The sequence below is a fragment of the Ovis canadensis genome, chromosome 16 (genome assembly GCF_042477335.2).
Source record: "Ovis canadensis isolate MfBH-ARS-UI-01 breed Bighorn chromosome 16, ARS-UI_OviCan_v2, whole genome shotgun sequence".
NCBI lineage: Eukaryota > Metazoa > Chordata > Mammalia > Artiodactyla > Bovidae > Ovis > Ovis canadensis.
Window position 1 is genome coordinate 18774331 of NC_091260.1, and position 17429 is coordinate 18791759.

Below are 17429 nucleotides of genomic sequence, written 5' to 3' on the forward strand. Positions count from 1 at the left end.
CTGAAAGGGGCTTCCTTGAGTGCAATATCTTCTCATATTCACAACTGCTTGGCAAGGGAGACGTTATACCCACATCAGAGATAAAGAAGGCTTGGAGAGGGAATTAAAAATGTCCCCACAACCGAAACTTCGTAGAACTGACTCCAGCACTTTGCCCTCTCTGATTCCAGACACCAACCTAGAAGCTCTGTCATGTGGACTGCATACACACTTTGACAGCAGTGGATCAGGGTTCAGATACCTGGTGCTCAGCTAGCTCTGTGACCTTAGCTGACCTGCATGGTCACAGCATTGTGAGAAAAGGTGCTTACGCTTGTGCACTGCTAGTCAGGCACCTTGCTCTGAGCTAAATGCTTTCTGCAAGTTATCACATTCACACTTCACTCTAACCCCATCATGTAGGCACTATTAGAAATCGCAATTTGCAAATGAGAGAAATAGTCTGAAATAACCTGGAAAAGGGCCCAGTGCATGGGAGATACTCAATAAATATTAGTTCTCCTTCTTTCCATACACAGGTCAGAGCACGGAGTTAAGTCCTGAACAATTCTGTCTTTCATAATATTGTCCTGGAAAATCTTCGGCGTGGTCCCTTTTCTTAATGAATATGCCACCTCCTCCAGTTTTTCTAAAGGCTCATGGATTGCTTGTATAATGAGACGGTGCCTATTAATTTCTTTCTTTCTTTTTTTAATGGCCAGAATCCCTCCCACTTTCTTGAAACCATTTTGTCCCATGCTGTGGTTGTGGCCATGCATGAGAAACAGCAGGTGGTGCCAGATGACAGATGGTGTGGGAGCCCGTTTCCCGGTGGGAGGGGGCGCGAGCGAGCGAGCGAGCGAGCAAGCGGGCAGACAGCTGCCAGGAGCCCGCTCGCTGGCGCCTCGCTCTCAGAAGCTCCCAATCCAGACGCACGCAAGGCGCTGTCCTTTCAGCACCACAAGCTCCGGCTGAGGAGGCAGGACTCCCGGCCGTCCTCCTCTTCAAACTGGTTTGAATCAGCTCTGACCCCTGAGAGTGCTGCACAGTAAGTAGGCATTTGTTTTTGCTATAACCACTCCCCAGTATCCTCCAACCCTTGCCCATCCCTTTCACCCCCACAACAACCCTATTTTGTCTAATAATGTTCCAGTCAGCAGGATTGACAAGAAAAATTCAGTTGTATTGGGCTTCTGGGGGTGGGGTGGGAACACCGTTTGACTTCCAAGGGAGCTGGAAAGAAATAAATGTGATTTGTTTATTTAGTTGGCAATCTTGCAATACGGGGGTTGCTAACTTTCCGTGGAACCAAAAAAAAAAAAAAAAAATGGCCCTTTGCTATTGAGGAAATGGAGGCATTCCATGGCTGAATCAGGATCAGGTTCAAGCCAGTCCTTTTTTGTTTTAAGAAATTGTATCTCCTGTACAACCTACATATTGTGTAAAAGGGTATACTACACATAGAGGCATTGAATGTATTTATTGTATTTTAGGGAGATTAATGGGGGGAAAACACAATATAATAAAATAGCAATCAAGATGGTAAGGTGAAATTTATCATACTGCAGGATGACCCAGAATAATAGGATTTATTTTTTCACTAAGAATTAGCTTTCCACTGAGATTATGTGATTATGTTAGCTCTGTGTCTTGGCTATATTTTTAAGGTTGTATATTTTGTGTATAAGACTGGGATTTTCCTTGAGTTTCTCAAATTTGAAAGCTGGTGAGTGCCATAGGCAGGTGGCATTTCTTGATGATTAAAGAAGTTTTCCTGGATAATAGGGATCATGTCAGGAAATCTAGCGGAAGACCGATGACGGTGTCTACACTGAAGCCGCCAGAGTGGAGCTGTTGAGGGCAGCGCTGTCTTCTCTGTCGTCAGCCCTCTCTTTCCTGCCTCTCTCCCCACAATAACTAGAATTCTACTGCTTGTCTTAGGTCTGGGAAGAAAGGCATCAGAATGGTGAAGCTGAACAGTAACCCCAGTGAGAAGGGAGCCAAACCACCTTCGGTTGAGGACGGCTTCCAGACCGTCCCTCTCATCACGCCCCTGGAGGTTAATCACTTACAGCTGCCTGCTCCGGAAAAGGTAAAGCAGGTGCTCTGGTTCTCATCAGCAGCCCCCGTGCTCCCCTCATCTCAGGAAATAAAGCAGCAAGAAAATTCCACCTCCCTCAAACCCTTTCCTTCCCTTATCAGCCAAATACGTTCCCCTTCTTGTAAAATGTAGGTATTCCTTCTAGAGACATGACACCTCTTGTGTTGTTTCAGGTTTATGGTAAGTGCTTGTTCATGATTTTGTTCACATATGTAGGCAAAAAAATTAACCTTTCTTTTAAAAAGTTTTATCATAGTGGATGAATACTAATAAGCTTCCAGATTTGAACAAAAAGAAAATGGTCTTGATTATTTGGGGAAGGTCTTTTAAAAATTGACTGCTACAAATCTGAGGTCAGAGAATTGGATGCAGTCCAACAAGCATTTAGTTTGCACCTGCTAAAGCCCTGTTCCTACCCTGGAAGTTGGTTATAAAAACACACATTACAAAATCCCTCATCAATATGAGACTTAAATTAATATAAAGCATCATGGTAAAAGCAATGCCTGAGCGTTACGAAGATTGTGAGATCACTGGGATGGAAACAACTAAATTCTGTTGTGGCAGAGAGGGAACTGGGAGGACAGGTTAGGTCAGCTGCAGAGGGGAACATTTGAAATTGGAGGCCACTGGAGGGAAAGGCATTTAAGGCAAAGGGCACAAATGTGCAAAGCATGGAGAGCTTTGGGGAAATAGCATGACTGGAATAGAGTGTTTTTTGGGAGGCGTGGCTGGAAATGAGTGACTGGCTGATGGCACATCTCCTGACGTGGGAGGAGTCCATGAAGAATGGAGGTGAGCGTTTATACAAAAGTGGGAGAGTCATTCTATGAGCACAGGTGGGAGAAGTGATATTAAGATCCCTCTGAGAGAACTTGGGGTTTTATAATGTGAGCTTTTGCATGCCATAAGAGATAGATTAGGAGGCAAATGATGAAGTTCCCTAGCTGAAGAGTGAACAATGGATCATTCCATTTGTTTGATTTTCTCATTGGCATCTCCAGGAAGGCATTGTGTGTCTTAACCAATTGGCTCTATCCAATGAACAGAAGAGAAGCCAAAGCTAGATAAAGGGCCTGGCTGATTGGCTGAGGGTTGAGTCATCTGTTTTGAAAGTGCAGAGGTTGTCAATATGAAAATATGCATAGGGGTTCCAGAAATAAAGAATCACGGAGCCATCCTGAGCAACTGATAAGGCCTTTTGAAGATAAAATTTGCTAATAGGCAGTTAACACTGTTACTGTGGAGGAGTAATATTAATTGGGTATTAGTTACCTGTAGAGCAGAGGTTCTCAGTTTGTGACTGTATATTAGGGTTAACTGGGGAACCTTTGAAAGTCTTGATACCTAGGCCACACCCCAGAACAATTATATCAGGATCTCTGGGGGGTGAGACCCCAGCATCACTATTAACTAAACCTTCCCAGGTGGACTCCTGTGTGCCGCCAAAGTTGAGAACCACTGTGCTAGAGGCATGTTGCCCAGGGATTGTACATCCATCCACGTCTGCAGGCAAAAGGTGGAGGAGGATCAGAGAAATTTGGCGATTTATCCAAGCTCACAGAGGAGTAAGTGGCAATGCTGGAATTTGATCACAGATTTAGTGGAAATTGAGGAGAAGCAGAGGGGATATTTGCTCAAGGTTTTGCGAAGTTTTAGGAAGAATCTTTCCCCTTTAGTCTCAAGGATCTTTACTTCCCTGAGAGGCATGCAAGGAAAAGGGACTGTGGTGAGGTTACCTCTCCCCTCAACTCTACACACACCTGCGGGCCATCCAGAGATATCGTGGTCTCTGTCACCCCTTACTCCTCACCCCATTCCCCACCTCCAAGGACTTCTTTCTCTCCTTGTGACAGGAAATGTGCCTGATAACCACTGAGCCAGTCCAGATGTGCCAAAAAACTGTCCCAAAGCCTGAAGATAAGTACATCGTGGACTTGCATGCATGGAAAAGGAAACCAGTGCATCTTGGAGGGTGAAAATCCCTGAGTGGACACATCCCCCGGGGGCACCTCACCGACTTTGGCAGGTGTCCTTAACAGAGTCTTCATACCAGGTGGACCTCAGTGTCCTCCGTGAAGTGAGGGGGGTCACACCTACTTCATAATGGTCGGGGCAGTGTTAGATTTGGCCTTATATATACAGTGCCTGGCACGAAACTAGCCATACGAGAATAATAACTATCATTTTCATGTGCTACTTATGGTAGACTTTAAGTCAGAAGTACACACATACACACAGACACAGAATTTCCTTTCATCCTTTCAGTAGTTAATAGGATCTAATAAAGGAGTTGCTCCTTTAATCCAGTTTTTAAAGATGATGAAACTCAGGCATGGTGGTAAAGTCACTTCCCAAATCCCAGAGTTGATAAGCCTCCTGGAAGACCCAGAGCCCAGGCAGTGCTCAGCAGGAATAGGGGGCCAGCTGGCCCAGCCTCAGCCTCCTCGTGGGTAGAGGGAGCACTCCACCTGACAGGGCTTTAGAGAGGGTGAGGCGAGTTCTGACACATTTGTCAGCCCTCTCATTAGGTCCAGCCAGATGGTGAGGGTTTAAAGCTAAAAAGGTTATCAGAGAGGCGTATATTAGACCCCAATATTATGAGTTTTTTTCCTGAAAACGTAAAATACAGAGTGTGCTTTGGCATGTAATACTGACAATTATTTCTAGATTTGTCCACTGAATGCTCTTAGTATGGAATGTGAGCTTCTGGGGGAAAGGTTTTGGAGGCTAAGTGGAGAGGATGAGTATGTCTGAAGCCCTTGCTCTGGGCTAGAAATGGGCCATGCAGGGCATTCACAGCTATGGTTTCAGTTAATCTTCCCAGCAACCCTATGAGGTGGGTATTAGTGCACCCATTTCACTCGTGGGGAAACTGAGGCTTGGGTCAATAGACATGCTCAAGCTTCACAGAGAGAGTGGAAGAGCTGAGTTTGGAAGCCCAGTGCCCCTGACACCTCGGTTTCCCCTTCTGCACCTTGCTGCCTTCAATAACGAGAAACTTCCCACCCCAGGCAGTGCTTCTTCAGACTCTACATCCCTTCATCCCTGGCTGAGGGTCCTTGTTGCGCTCTCTTGGGCCTGCAGGTAAGGCCTGGGGCCATCCTGGAAAGAGAGCATCACAGCCTCCAATGCTCCCTCCGTCCCCAGTGCTGGAGGAGCTGTGCCTGCCTTAGGAGAGGAGGCCTTGTGTCTGTTCCCCCGCCTCTTCTATCACTCGGATCAGTCCTCCAGCTGTGATCAGTCCTTCTCCCTTGGAAAGCATTTCCAGTGCTCCCCACAGGGCACAGTCCTCCCCACAGCGTGCAGTCCTCAAATCCTGCCCTTGACACTCCAGGTCCTCCCTCACCTGCTCCACTGGCTTCCATTCCTACCACTTCTCACTTTGTACCTGAACACGAGCATGGCAGAACTACCTCGAGCATTGTTCTCAGCCAGGGGGTGACTCCCCTCCCTCCTGGAGGGACATTTGGCTGTGTCTGGAGACACTTTTTGGTTGTGACAATAAGGTGGGGGTGCTGCTTTGGGCCAGAAATGCTGGTAAATGCACGACAATGCACAAAATGCCACCCCTGAAGAATTGTCCTGCCCAAAATGTCCACAGTGCTGAGGTTGAAAAACCAGCCCTGGAATTTTCCATACTCTCTAGGGTGTTTCTTGCTCCCTCCTCCTTGCCCACGCCATTCCTTCTGCCCAGAATGCCCTGCTTGTCTCTTTTCCTGTCTGATAAGCCAGTGGTCATGGCAGCTCGAAACCCAGTTCAGATGGCAGCTCTCCTGGACACCCTCCCTGGCCACTCATAATTATAGCTAAGGTGACACTTACTATGCTGGAAGGAACTCATTTTTTCATTCACTCATCCACCGTTTCTATGGGGCACCTTCCATGTGCTGGGCACCCCGTTAGGCTATACATACACAGCCAAGAAAAGTCAGGCATGGTCATTACTTTCATGGAGCTTCTAGTCCCAGTGGGAAAGGGGTTCTTCAAACAGGCCAGCACACAAATAGAAGTTCAGAGATGCAGCTTGCAAGAAGGGCTATTAAGGAAAGAGTAAGATGCTAGATTGTAAAGGCTAAGACTTAAGAGGGCTTAATTATGGTGGAACAGTGGTCAGGGAAGGTCCTTCTGAAGAAGCAACCCTGGCTGAGAGCTGGAGGGTTGGGGGTGGCAAGGGAGGTAGAGGCAGAGGGTCAGCATGCGGATAGGCCCCGAGGGGAGAAGAAGGACAGTCAGAGTCGAGTTGCCTGAGTGCACTGAGTGGGGGGCGATGTGGCATGCGAGGTGCAGTGGGATGCCAGTTCACATGGTACATTTTTGGAAGGGGTTTAAAGAAGTCAAGTAACAGAATCAGATTTCTATTTTAGGAAGATTCCCCTGACTGCTGTGGGCTACCCTACGGCCTGTTCTCTTCTTCCTCCTTTCTTCTAATCCATCTCCCAAATGAGCCAGCACCAGAGAAATTTCCCCCAGATTGAGGCTCCTGGGTTTCTAGCTGCACCCTCCCCTCCATGAGTCAGAGAAGAGAAGAGTGGAGGGCAGGAGATCGACTAGAAAGTCTGCTGTGTTTGTGATTGGCAACAGAAATGGGGAGATGGACGGATTGATTATGACAGTGCTGGGTCAGCCCTGAGGAGCTTTTCCCACCAGGCCTGAGGGTCCTGGCTCTGTCTCATCTTTGTAGCCTTGGTCTGGCATGTGGTGGGAAACCAGAAATGATGGCTGAATGAGACCCCCGGCCCCTTGCCTAGTGTAAAGGTAGGCTTAGTTAATCCATTTAAATCTAAGCAGTTTGGTAGCTCTCTCCAGGCCATGGTAGCAAGCTCTTGAGAAGCTGGGACATCAGTCTGTAGATACCAAATTCCAGGATGTGCCTTTGGTTTATTTAAGTGACCCAGATAACGGCACAACTCCTCTATGAGGTCATGACCACTATGTCCATATGAAAACAGGCTCAGAGAACTAAAATACTATCCTAGGACATACCAAAAGAAAACAGGGCAACCAAGATCTGCACCCAGGAGTCTGGGAAATGCCAGCTAAAGGATGGTTATTCCCCTGAAAGCAAGCCAGAGAGGCACAGCCCTCCTTGGCAAAGGCCCAGATGAATCATGTATTCAGCAAAGCCAGCTGCGAGGCTCTAGGCAGTTTGATCCTTTCCTTTCTACTGATTACTAAATCTTTACACGTCCCGCAGGAGGTTGGCTCACCTGCCTGTGGGAGGAAAGGAATGCAGACCTTAAAAGATCGATTATTAATGTTCGGCACACTTCACATTTTGTGTGGTAGACCACATGTGCTTTGTTGTCCTAGAGACTTGTATTCAAATCTCAGCTAAACTATCCATGTACTGTGTGGCTTTAGGCAAGTTGCTTGGTATCTCTGGGCCTTTTTTTTTTTTTTTTCCTTTCTGTGAAATGAGCATAATAGCCACCTAACAGGGTTACTGTGAGGAAACAAGTGAAAATTGTCTAATGACACAAACATGGGGCTCATTGACAGTTTCCTTTCTCTCCTTGGATATTCAGACTGTGTCTCCCAAAAGTGACATTTTTGGAGGATGACTATAAAAGTAAAACTTGCTGAGAAGGATGGGGTTTCAGTGGTAGAGTTCAGGGTTCGATGGAGCAGATCTGGAAAGAGAGGAGCAAAGGAGACATTGCTCCTGTCACTGGTCCTGAATGCCTTCTTGGTCTTTGTCGTGGCTTCACCAGAGGATTTATTTTTCTCCCTGATACACAGGATCAGAGGACCATCAGCCTCTCCCTGGGAAGCAGAAAATGCATATCCCTGCAGATTCCAGGCTGATAGAGCCCTCTTGTTCTGCTCTTCAGGGGCTCACAAGAGGCAGATTGTGCATCACCCCAAATTGGGGCAGAGGCTCGGACTAGGTGATTCCAACAAATAGAAAGTGACCAATAAGCAGCTTAAAAATTCTTTATAATTTAAAACATAAGAATTTTAAATGGAACATGGCATCTTACATATCTGATTGGCAATAAATAAATAAATAAAGTGATAATGCCCAGTGTTGCTAACGCTAGGGGAAAGCAGATCTTCTTGTTGCACTCTGCTTGGTTATATAATTTGATGCAGTGGTTTTTAGAGGGTATTTGGACATTGCTTATAAATTAAAACTGTATATCCCATTTGATTGGTATGTTGCTACTGGCACCAGAAATTTATCCTATGGATATATTTTTTGAATCTGCAAAGCCATATATGTATGTGGCGACTGGAGTGGTTAAACAAATGTTCTATGAGACTGAAGTGGTTAAATAAACCATAGTGCATGGATGAGGAAAAGTAAGCAATTGTTATAAGGATGAGACAGATTTGCTTGTGTTTGTGCTAATGTGGAAAAAGCAACAGACACACTGCTCCTTTAAAACAACTTTGAAGAATGTGGCATGGAGCCCCATCTGTGGAAATATGGGTGTATGTTTCATTCTTATAAAACAGTCTTGAAAAGACACACAAAACCCATCGAATGGTTAGGGACTATGGATGGGGTGGTTGGGGACTGCAGATGGGGTGGTTGGGGCCCATTTGAAGACTGTGTGTGTGTATATATATAATTCTACAAGTTTCATACTTATTTTTTTACCATGAGGATGTATCAAATTTTATATATTTTTAAATAAATCACCTCCGTTTCACAGATGGTGAAGCAATCTCAGAGAGCTGAAGTGCCTTACTTGCTTATGTTCACGCACAGAGAGACAGTGAGCTAGTGAGCCAATGTCCCTGCAAGCAAAGGGTGGCCTATACAGAGACACATGCATTGTAACCATGCAGTTGGCATTGTTACAAATCTTAATTCTACCACCTACTTACTGTGTGACCCTGGGCAAGTTTACTAACCACTCTGTCCCTCTGTTTTCTTATTAAAATGAGGACAGTAGTATCTTCCTTTAAGAAGTGTTTAAAGGGTAAAATGAGAAAATGCAGTGTCGAATGTCTATCACAGTACCTGGCATAGGGTAGGTGCTTAATGCAAGGTTGTTATGATTGTTGTTACCATCATCATCATCAGTTCAGTCCCATAGTTCCTGGAGTGCACACGGGTGCAAGAAGGGTTGAACAGTGAGGTGGGCTGAGCTTCTGCCCTGTAGAGGATGGGTCTGGATGGCAGAGCTATGGACCTCGCTGTAGGGACTCCAGCCCAGGCAACAAGCCTCTGCTCAGAGCAGGAGCTGGCAGTCCCTGTAGCACCAGTGAAGAGTCCCTCATCTTCCCCAGCTATATGCCTTGTCACAGAGTTGAAGAGTCATAGACTCACTGGGCTAGTCCATCCATATGCAGCCTTCCTGGCCAATATTCCATTCTACCCTGAGAAATCAAAGGCCCAGCAAGGAAAAGAGATTTGAGCACACAGGAAAGAGCCCTGGCCTGGGAGTCAGCGGGTCCATACTAGAATCTTGGCTGTGTGACCTGCAGCGAATCCCTCCCCCTTTCTGGGCTCCCATGATCCCATCTGTGGATTGGTGGGATTGGACGATACTACCACTAATGTTCTTTGAACACCGATATCTTACTTGTGTTCTGGGCCTAGTACCAAACTTCAAGGGCCCAGGGAGAGACTCAAACCCAAGGAGGTGGAGTGTGAGTTGAGGAGTGAGGTGGTAAGTGGGAGAAAGTTCCCAGATATGCACCCAGGCCCCACTAGGGTAGCTTCACCTCGTCTCTTTAGGTGCAGGATTCACTCAGGGCATTCATTCAATAGCATTTATAGAGCATCAGGTGCCACAGGATTCGAGTTTGAGTGCTACGATTTTTGAATGATGACCTTACTAGTGGCAACTGATCTGAGCCAGAAACCCAGGCTCAAGCCTTGAGTCAGCCCATTAGTGGTTATGTGAGGTTGTGCAGTCATTTCTGCTCCCCAAGACTCCGACTCTTGTAAAATGGGGATACTCTCTCCTTCCTCAAAGTGATTGAAAGGATTGTCTGAGATATAGGATGTAAAGCTTTTGGTACAGTGCCAGGCACATAGCAGGTACCTTAAAAATTATAGAAAAGAGCATCATATTCTTCAGTTCTTCCAGCTCAGCCACTTACCTGTCATTTGATCATAGGCAGGTGACTGAAGTCTCTGAGGCTAAATTTCCTCATCTGAAAGATGGGCATAATAATGATCTTAAAGGAGAGATGTGAGGATCAGAGAGGATCTCTAAGTGGGGGAGAGGGTATGAGACTTTGTGAGTACACAAGAGTAGCACCATGTCTGGCACACAGGAGGTGCTCAGAGGCTAGCCGTTCATTGTCCTGCTCCTAACTTCTCTCTTTGTTGCAAGAATGAGCTGAAAGGTACAGCGTAGATCTATTTCTGGCCTGTGCCAGTACAGCTCATAAAAATACAATTATGCTCCTTGTCAGCACTTCTGCACTTTTATTTATTGTCCCTGCCAATCCTAGGGCCTCTTCATGTGGGAACCTCTTCACTATTGATAATCCTGGGAAGTAGTATTTTAAATTTTTATGATCTGTACTTTGCGCCATCTGAACCACCATGTATTATCTGGCCTTGCCAGCAAAGGGGGAATATAGCCAGACAAGGGGTCCTTTCGGGATGAATAATTTATCCCATTTTCACAATGCCAATTATGTTAAATTATGTTCTTCATATCAACTGTCAACAGAACAATAGGGACTGATGTATTGATATGAAAAGAAAGCAAATTTATTTCTTTGCCTAAATTCAAAATGATATTTGAAAACCAGGAGTTTCACTCTTCCAAGTATCTATAAAATCCTACTTTTAATAAAAACAAGTAGAAAGAATTTTTCTTTCCCCCCTCCCTACTTTTTCATTACATTTCAGTTATTAATCAAGCAGCTCAGAGCTCCATTTTGCTCCATTTTTTTTTCAACTGCAGAAAATAGAACCTTTTTACCAAATTTGTTTTCTCTCTTCTCTCTTTCTTTGCATAAGCAAGCTGATTCCTCCAAGGTACAATTAATAATGATTGGCTAATATTTTTTATGCTTTCTCCTTCATAGTACTAAAAAAAGTCACTGTTACTATGTCTCCTTTTATAGAAAGGCTCTGTTTCTGGCAGCAGTCCACGGGAACAGCACACCACGCTTCATGACATGCCCAATAGCTGGTTGATTCCAGTAACTGTAGGGCTGTTTTTTTCTTGCTCTCTGCATCTCTCCAGTGTACCTCCATTGCGCCAGAGGCTTCTCCTCTAATTGTAATGTCTGCCTGGAAAGCCATTACCTGGTTTATAAACCTTCCTTAGCTCCTCACTGCTCTTGAGTTCATCTTTAATATGCAAGGCAAGGCATGCAGAGCCTCGGTTTCCCCTCACTTCACCCACTCTGTTCCCAGTCCACTCAAAGCTACGTCTTTGTGGTCCTCCCAGGTCCAGCCTCCTGGATGTCTTCTGAATGTTTGCTGGCTGATGCTCTCTTAGTCTAGAAAGCTCTTTTTATTTGGATTTTGGGAGGCAAGGATGGAAGCAAGGAAGATGGTCAGAGCAAATGTTCGTGGCGAGAGGATGATGCTCTGGACTAGGGCAGTATAACTGGACAAATGGGTTTATTTGAGAGAAAGTTTTGAGGCAGCAGAGATTAGTGGTGGTGGGATAGATTTGGAGACTGAAGGGAAGGGAGGGATCATGAGAGACTCCTGTATATGACTTGACATAAACATGGCTTATCATGCTGCTATTTTTCTTATCTAGGGATTACACAAGAAAGAGAATGTCAAGGGCAAGATGGTTGGGGCAGGTGAGTCAGGGAACCCAAGAACTTTGCTGTGGACATGATAAATTCAGGTGTGTCTGTCCAAGGGCAAACACCCAGTAGGGTAATCTGAATGCTGAGGCAAACATCCAGTAGGGTAATCTGAATGCTGCATAGGGTCTGACTTGGAGATGTAAATTTGAGACTTATGAGAAAAAAGATGGAGCTTGAAGTGATAGGAGTAAGAACCTTCAGAAGGAATTTGTAGGAAAGAAGTATCCCGTGGCCTAACCCTGCGAGATTCTAATGCTGAGAGGTTAAGCAGAGTGGGTGGGACTTGAGAAGGAAACTGAGGAGGGATGGTCAGTGAGCAGGAAGAGGACCATGGGCCTGGGAGGAGGACCTTTATGGAGGAGTCAAATATAACTGAGAGGTTGAAAATGACCAGTCCAGAGGACTGCCCATTTGTTCCAGGCAAATAGCAAAGACCTGCTTTTGATGTGGAGAAGGGGTTCAAATAAGCTAATATTTCCTTGGGAACGTGAACGTGAAGTCGCTCAGTCATGTCTGGCTCTTTGCGAGTCCCCGCGGACTGTAGCCTACCAGGCTCCTATGTCCATGGGATTTTCCAGGCAATAGTACTGGAGTGGATTGCCATTTCCTTCTCCAAGGGATCTTCCCAACCCAGGGATCAAACCTGGGTCTCCCGCATCGTAGACAGACGCTTTACCATCTGAGCCCCCAGGGAAGCAAAGGTAAAATATTGGCTGGGCTGCTTTTGGAGAAAGTATGGCTTAGCTAAAGGGAGGAGCAGATGACTGAGGATGGACATGGGGTCAGGGGTCCCTTTGTCTGTTGGCCTACTTTGAACCTGGTGGTTTGGGAAGTGTTCTGAAGCCAAAAGAAGTGTTTTCATTAGAAACTCATTCAGAGCATAAGCAACATTGCTTAGGTGTTCAGGGCAAAGCAGGACGTGGAGGGCTATGACCCCAACTCTACTAAAATCAGCATCCCTCCTATTTCTGTAAATGGTAGTTCTGCTCTGCTCTGCTAAGTCGCTTCAGTTGTGTCCGACTCTGTGTGACCCCATAGACGGCAGCCCACCAGGCTCCCCCATCCCTGGGATTTTCCAGGCAAGAACACTGGAGTGGGTTGCCATTTCCTTCTCCAATGCATGAAAGTGAAAAGTGAAAGGGAAGTTGCTCAGTCGTGTCCGACTCTTTGCGACCCCATGGACTACAGCCTACCAGGCTCCTCTGTCTATTGGATTTTCCAGGCAAGAGCCTTCTCCAAAATGGTAGTTGGGATACTATATATATAGTATTATATAGTATGTACTATATATAGTGTACATATATAGTATATATATTTGTTTAGATCATATAACAGAGAAGGCAGTAGCACCCCACTCCAGTACTCTTGCCTGGAAAATCTCATGGATGGAGGAGCCTGGTAGGCTGCAGTCCATGGGGTCTCTAGGAGTCGGACATGACTGAGCAACTTCATTTTCACTTTTCACTTTCATGGATTGGAGAAGAAAATGGCAACCACTCCAGTGTTCTTGCCTGGAGAATCCCAGGGATGGGGGACCTGGTGGGCTGCCGTCTATGGGGTCGCACAGAGTCAGACATGGCTGAAGTGACTTAGCAGCAGTAGAAGATCATATAAAAATTATTTCATTTATATTGAACTTGATATAAATGAAATCACACAGGATATAAAAAAAATGTTTTGCATCAGATTTCTTCAGTTCAATGTAATGCCTGTGAGATTCACCCATGTGTGTAGCATTGCTGTGTAACATTCCATCTTATGAGTAAAACACAATTTATCCATTCTCCTATTAATAGACATTTGAGTTGTTCTCAGTTTGGGCTATCATGAAAAAAAGTGGTTGTGAACGTTTTTGTATGTATCTTTGGGTGGATCCATCATATTCTGAGGTGATTTTTTTTTTTTTTTTTTGCTGGTGCCAAGAAAATCTATTGCTTTTGTTATGATTTTAGTTCTTGGCCATCTTACTAAATTCTAATAGCTTTTCAGTTCATGTTCTTGGAACACAATTGTATCAGATAGAAAGCTTTTCACACCAAATATCAGAAAACCCAGCATAAATTGGATTAAGGCCCAAAGAGTAAGATTTGACTCCTCTACCCCTGCCCCATGACTGCAGGGTTCAGTGTGGGTCTGGTTTCAGGCAAGGTATGATCCAGGATGTCATCAGGGCTCACTTCCATTTCTCCGGGCTCCTCTTGACTCTGTCCTCTTTTATATGCTGCCTTTGACCTCATCCTGGCTCCTCCTCATAGTAGCAACAAATGCATCAACTGTTTCAGAATGAGGTCCTCATATACAATCCAGAGGAAGACCATGCTCTTTAGGGAACACTCATAAAGAGCAAGGAGGCTTCTTCCCCCAAGTTCCCAGTCAGTATTGCCTCATATACTTTTTTTTTTTAATAACCATGCCTGACTGGCTTGTTTTATTGGAGAAGAGGACGTGGAGTTAACAATGTGAATGAAGACAGTTGGAACCTGAGGTTGGGAAGAACACCCTCCCCTCCCCATACAAGCCCACTGCCCCAAATAAAAAATAACCAACTATGGGAGAGCAGTTGAGATAGCGACTGGGGGGCAGGGGAAGGACCATGCGTGTGCTGGGAGGGCCCAGAGGCAGCAGCTGCACGAATTCACAAGTATGTCTCATGAATCTTCCATCTAGGTCTGTAGAAACATAAGATACGCTGTTTGCTTGTCTCCCCTTCTCCTCCTTCTGCTCCGTGCTGCGTGCTGTGGTCCCAGCTCCTCTTTCCACATGGGGGCGAAGGGAAGGGGATGATGAGCAAGTCATCACCGGATGGCTATCAGACTCACATCCCTCAGCTTCTGGATCTTCTGTGCTATCACAGGATTCTTTAAGTGTTTGCTGAGCGCCTGTGGGTCCTTCTGCATCTGCTCCAGGATGAGCCACATGGCTGGGTCACTCATTATTTGCTGCGCCTCCGGTCGGCCATGGCCCGCCACTTCACATCTTCGGGGCTGCCATGTCGGTTGTACTGGGCCATCATGCAGCGCTGGTGACCATCTGTGGCCTCCTTACAGTTGAGTCCAGGTCGAGTGCTTTCTGGTAGACATCCATGGCTTTCAAGTAGTCCTTCATCGCCTCCAGTGCGGCTGCTTTCCGTGTATAACCCTTGATGAAGGTTGGCTCCAGCTGGATACACTCCTCACAGTCCTTGAGTGCCAGCTGGAACTCCAGGAGCTTGGTGTAGCAGGCAGCTCGGTTGCTATGCAGTTTGGCATCTCTGGGGTTCTGTTTGATGGCTTCCATGTAGAGCTTCATGGCCTGGGGGTAGTCCTCTTTCTGAAAACACTCATTGCCTTTGCTCTTCTCCTCCAGGGCCAGGTCAGGATTTCTGTAGGCCAGCCGCTCTTGCTCCTTCAAGATTTTCTCTGCCTGTTGGCATTTCTTGAGCACATTTGGGGTTCGGTGCTCTGCCAGAGACTTGTTATAGAAATGGATGGCATCCTTGTACTTTTCTTCTTTGAAATAAGAGTTGCCAGTTCGTGCATAAGCTTTGGCAATCTGTCAGTAGTCTTCTCGGTTTTCTCGCCCCCCCTTCAGTGGCCTTCTCACAAAGCTCCCTACATTGGCCATAGTCACCCTTTTCGAAGTACACGGCTGCTTGGTTGGTTATGTAGGTCATATTGGTGAGATCCAGGTCCTTGGCTCTGTCATAGTGCTTCAAGGCTGTGTCAAAGTCCTTCTTCTTATAGGCTTCATTCCCCAGCTCTTTTCCTTTCAGCCCCTGCTTCTTATTCTCTGGAAGATCTTCTTCCATTGGCTCTGGTTTTGTCTCCTTTTTGGGAGGAGGTGGTGGCGGAGGTGTTGCAACTTCCTCCTCTTCGTCCATACTGCCCAGATCAACTCTGAGCAGGACACTAAGAGTAGTCATGATCCAGGGATCTTGCAGTTTCGTGCCCAGGTTGGAAGGCCTGTTCTGCAGCTGCTCGATCAGTTCCCGGTAGGTAGGATCTGCGGGCAGAGTCTTGGTCCTGGGATCACTCTCCAACTTCTGGTACAGATTAGGCATGTTGAAAGGGTTCATGAATTTCCTTTCTGCCAACTGGGCCTCCATACTCTGTAAACCTTCTTTGAACTGAGGATTGTTTGCTTCATGTTTTAAACCCTCCTCATAGGTTTGCTTGGCTTCTTCAAATTGGTTTAAGAATTCAAGAGCCACTGCTTTTCATGAATAGCCCTTGCCCCAGTCAGGCTTTAGGTCAACGGTTTTGCAGCCATCCTCATACGCCTTCTGGTGGTCTCCTTTCTTGGCATAGGCAGCTCTGCGATTGCTGTAGAGCATGGGGTTCTGGGGGTCTAACTTAATGGCTTCGGAGTAGCACTGTAATGCATTGTCAATGTTGCCAGCACTCAGGGCCTTGTTGCCCTTCTCGTTGAGCTCATTTACCTGCTCCATTGCTCGGTCTGGAACCCCGCTGAATAGACTCCGTCGGCTCCATGTTCCCAACCACCTCATATACTTTGATCCAAATTGGATAACGTGCATCTCTGAGTCAATCAAATTTTGTGATCAATAGAACAGTATGTTCTGATAGGCCTAACTTAATTAGGGACCATCCTTGTCCTCAAGGAAGGCAACAGTTCCACCAAACCACATGGCTGTTGCATAGGACAGGGCTCTTGAAAGGAGGATTGGGGGCTTTTGATTGAAGAAGGGAATGGATACTAGAGAAACAACCACAAAATATTTATTATGGCATTTATAGCAGAATGATATGCCTGTAATGGTTATTCATTGTCTCATTTCAGCAGTAATATTTGTTTAGCTTTGTCCCTGTCTCAACATGTTGACTGCTGCATGAGGTCTTTTAAATTAAATGGAATGATATAAATGGTCTAGAACTCTTTGAGATGTTTTGAGAAAGATGTCTATAAAATAGAAGGGCAGAGGAGAAGACCAAGTAGCAAATGCTTCTTGACGTTTGATGTGTGATGCTTGAGATGAGTCTGATGGCTAAGGATCTAGAAATGAACAAGTCTAGTTAAGAGATGGTTGAGATGGATTTGACAATGTGGGGAGGAATTTTGGTTTTTCTATTTTTATGTAACCAGTTACCAAAGCTTTAGTACCTCAAAACAACACAAATTTATCACCTCACAGGTCAGAAACCTCACAGGTTTTTATAGGTCAGAAGTCCAGTCACAATTTAGGTGGGTTGTCTGCTCAGGAGGGTCTCACAGTTCTGAAGTCAAGGTTTCAGCTGGGCTGCATTTTACCTGATGCTTGGGGTCCTTTTCCAAGCTCATGCCAGTTATTGGCAGAATTCAGTTCTTGTGGTTGTAGGACTGAAGTGCCATTTTCCTGCATGACCTTACTATTGGCCTGGGTCATTTTCAGCTCCCAGAGTCCACCCTCAGGCATTGGCTGCATAGCCCTCTCCAACATGTTGACTTACTTGAAGGCCAGAAGGAGCATCTCCCTCCAGTCTGCTCTGATGGAGTTTTAGGTAGCATAGCATACTCGTGGGAGTGACTGTGCCATCATATTCATGGGTCCTGTCCACACTGTTGAGGAAGGAGATTATATGGGGGTGGGCATAGGCTGGGAAGTTTGGGGACTATCTTAGAATGC

General features: G+C 45.8%; 1 protein-coding gene and 1 pseudogene across 1 annotated transcript in view; one reads left to right on the plus strand and one right to left on the minus strand.

Annotated features, from left to right (window-relative positions):
• The first annotated feature begins 1926 nt into the window (after nt 1–1926).
• The window catches only part of NSG2 (neuronal vesicle trafficking associated 2), a 71320-nt gene continuing 55817 nt past the window's right edge, over nt 1927–17429 (plus strand). The window contains exon 1 of the mRNA XM_069556178.1: nt 1927–2071. Coding sequence (XP_069412279.1) covers nt 1943–2071 — 129 coding nt within the window. The 5' untranslated portion in view covers nt 1927–1942. The remainder of the gene's footprint in view (nt 2072–17429) is intronic.
• Nucleotides 14621–16253, minus strand: LOC138421720 (stress-induced-phosphoprotein 1 pseudogene; annotated as a pseudogene).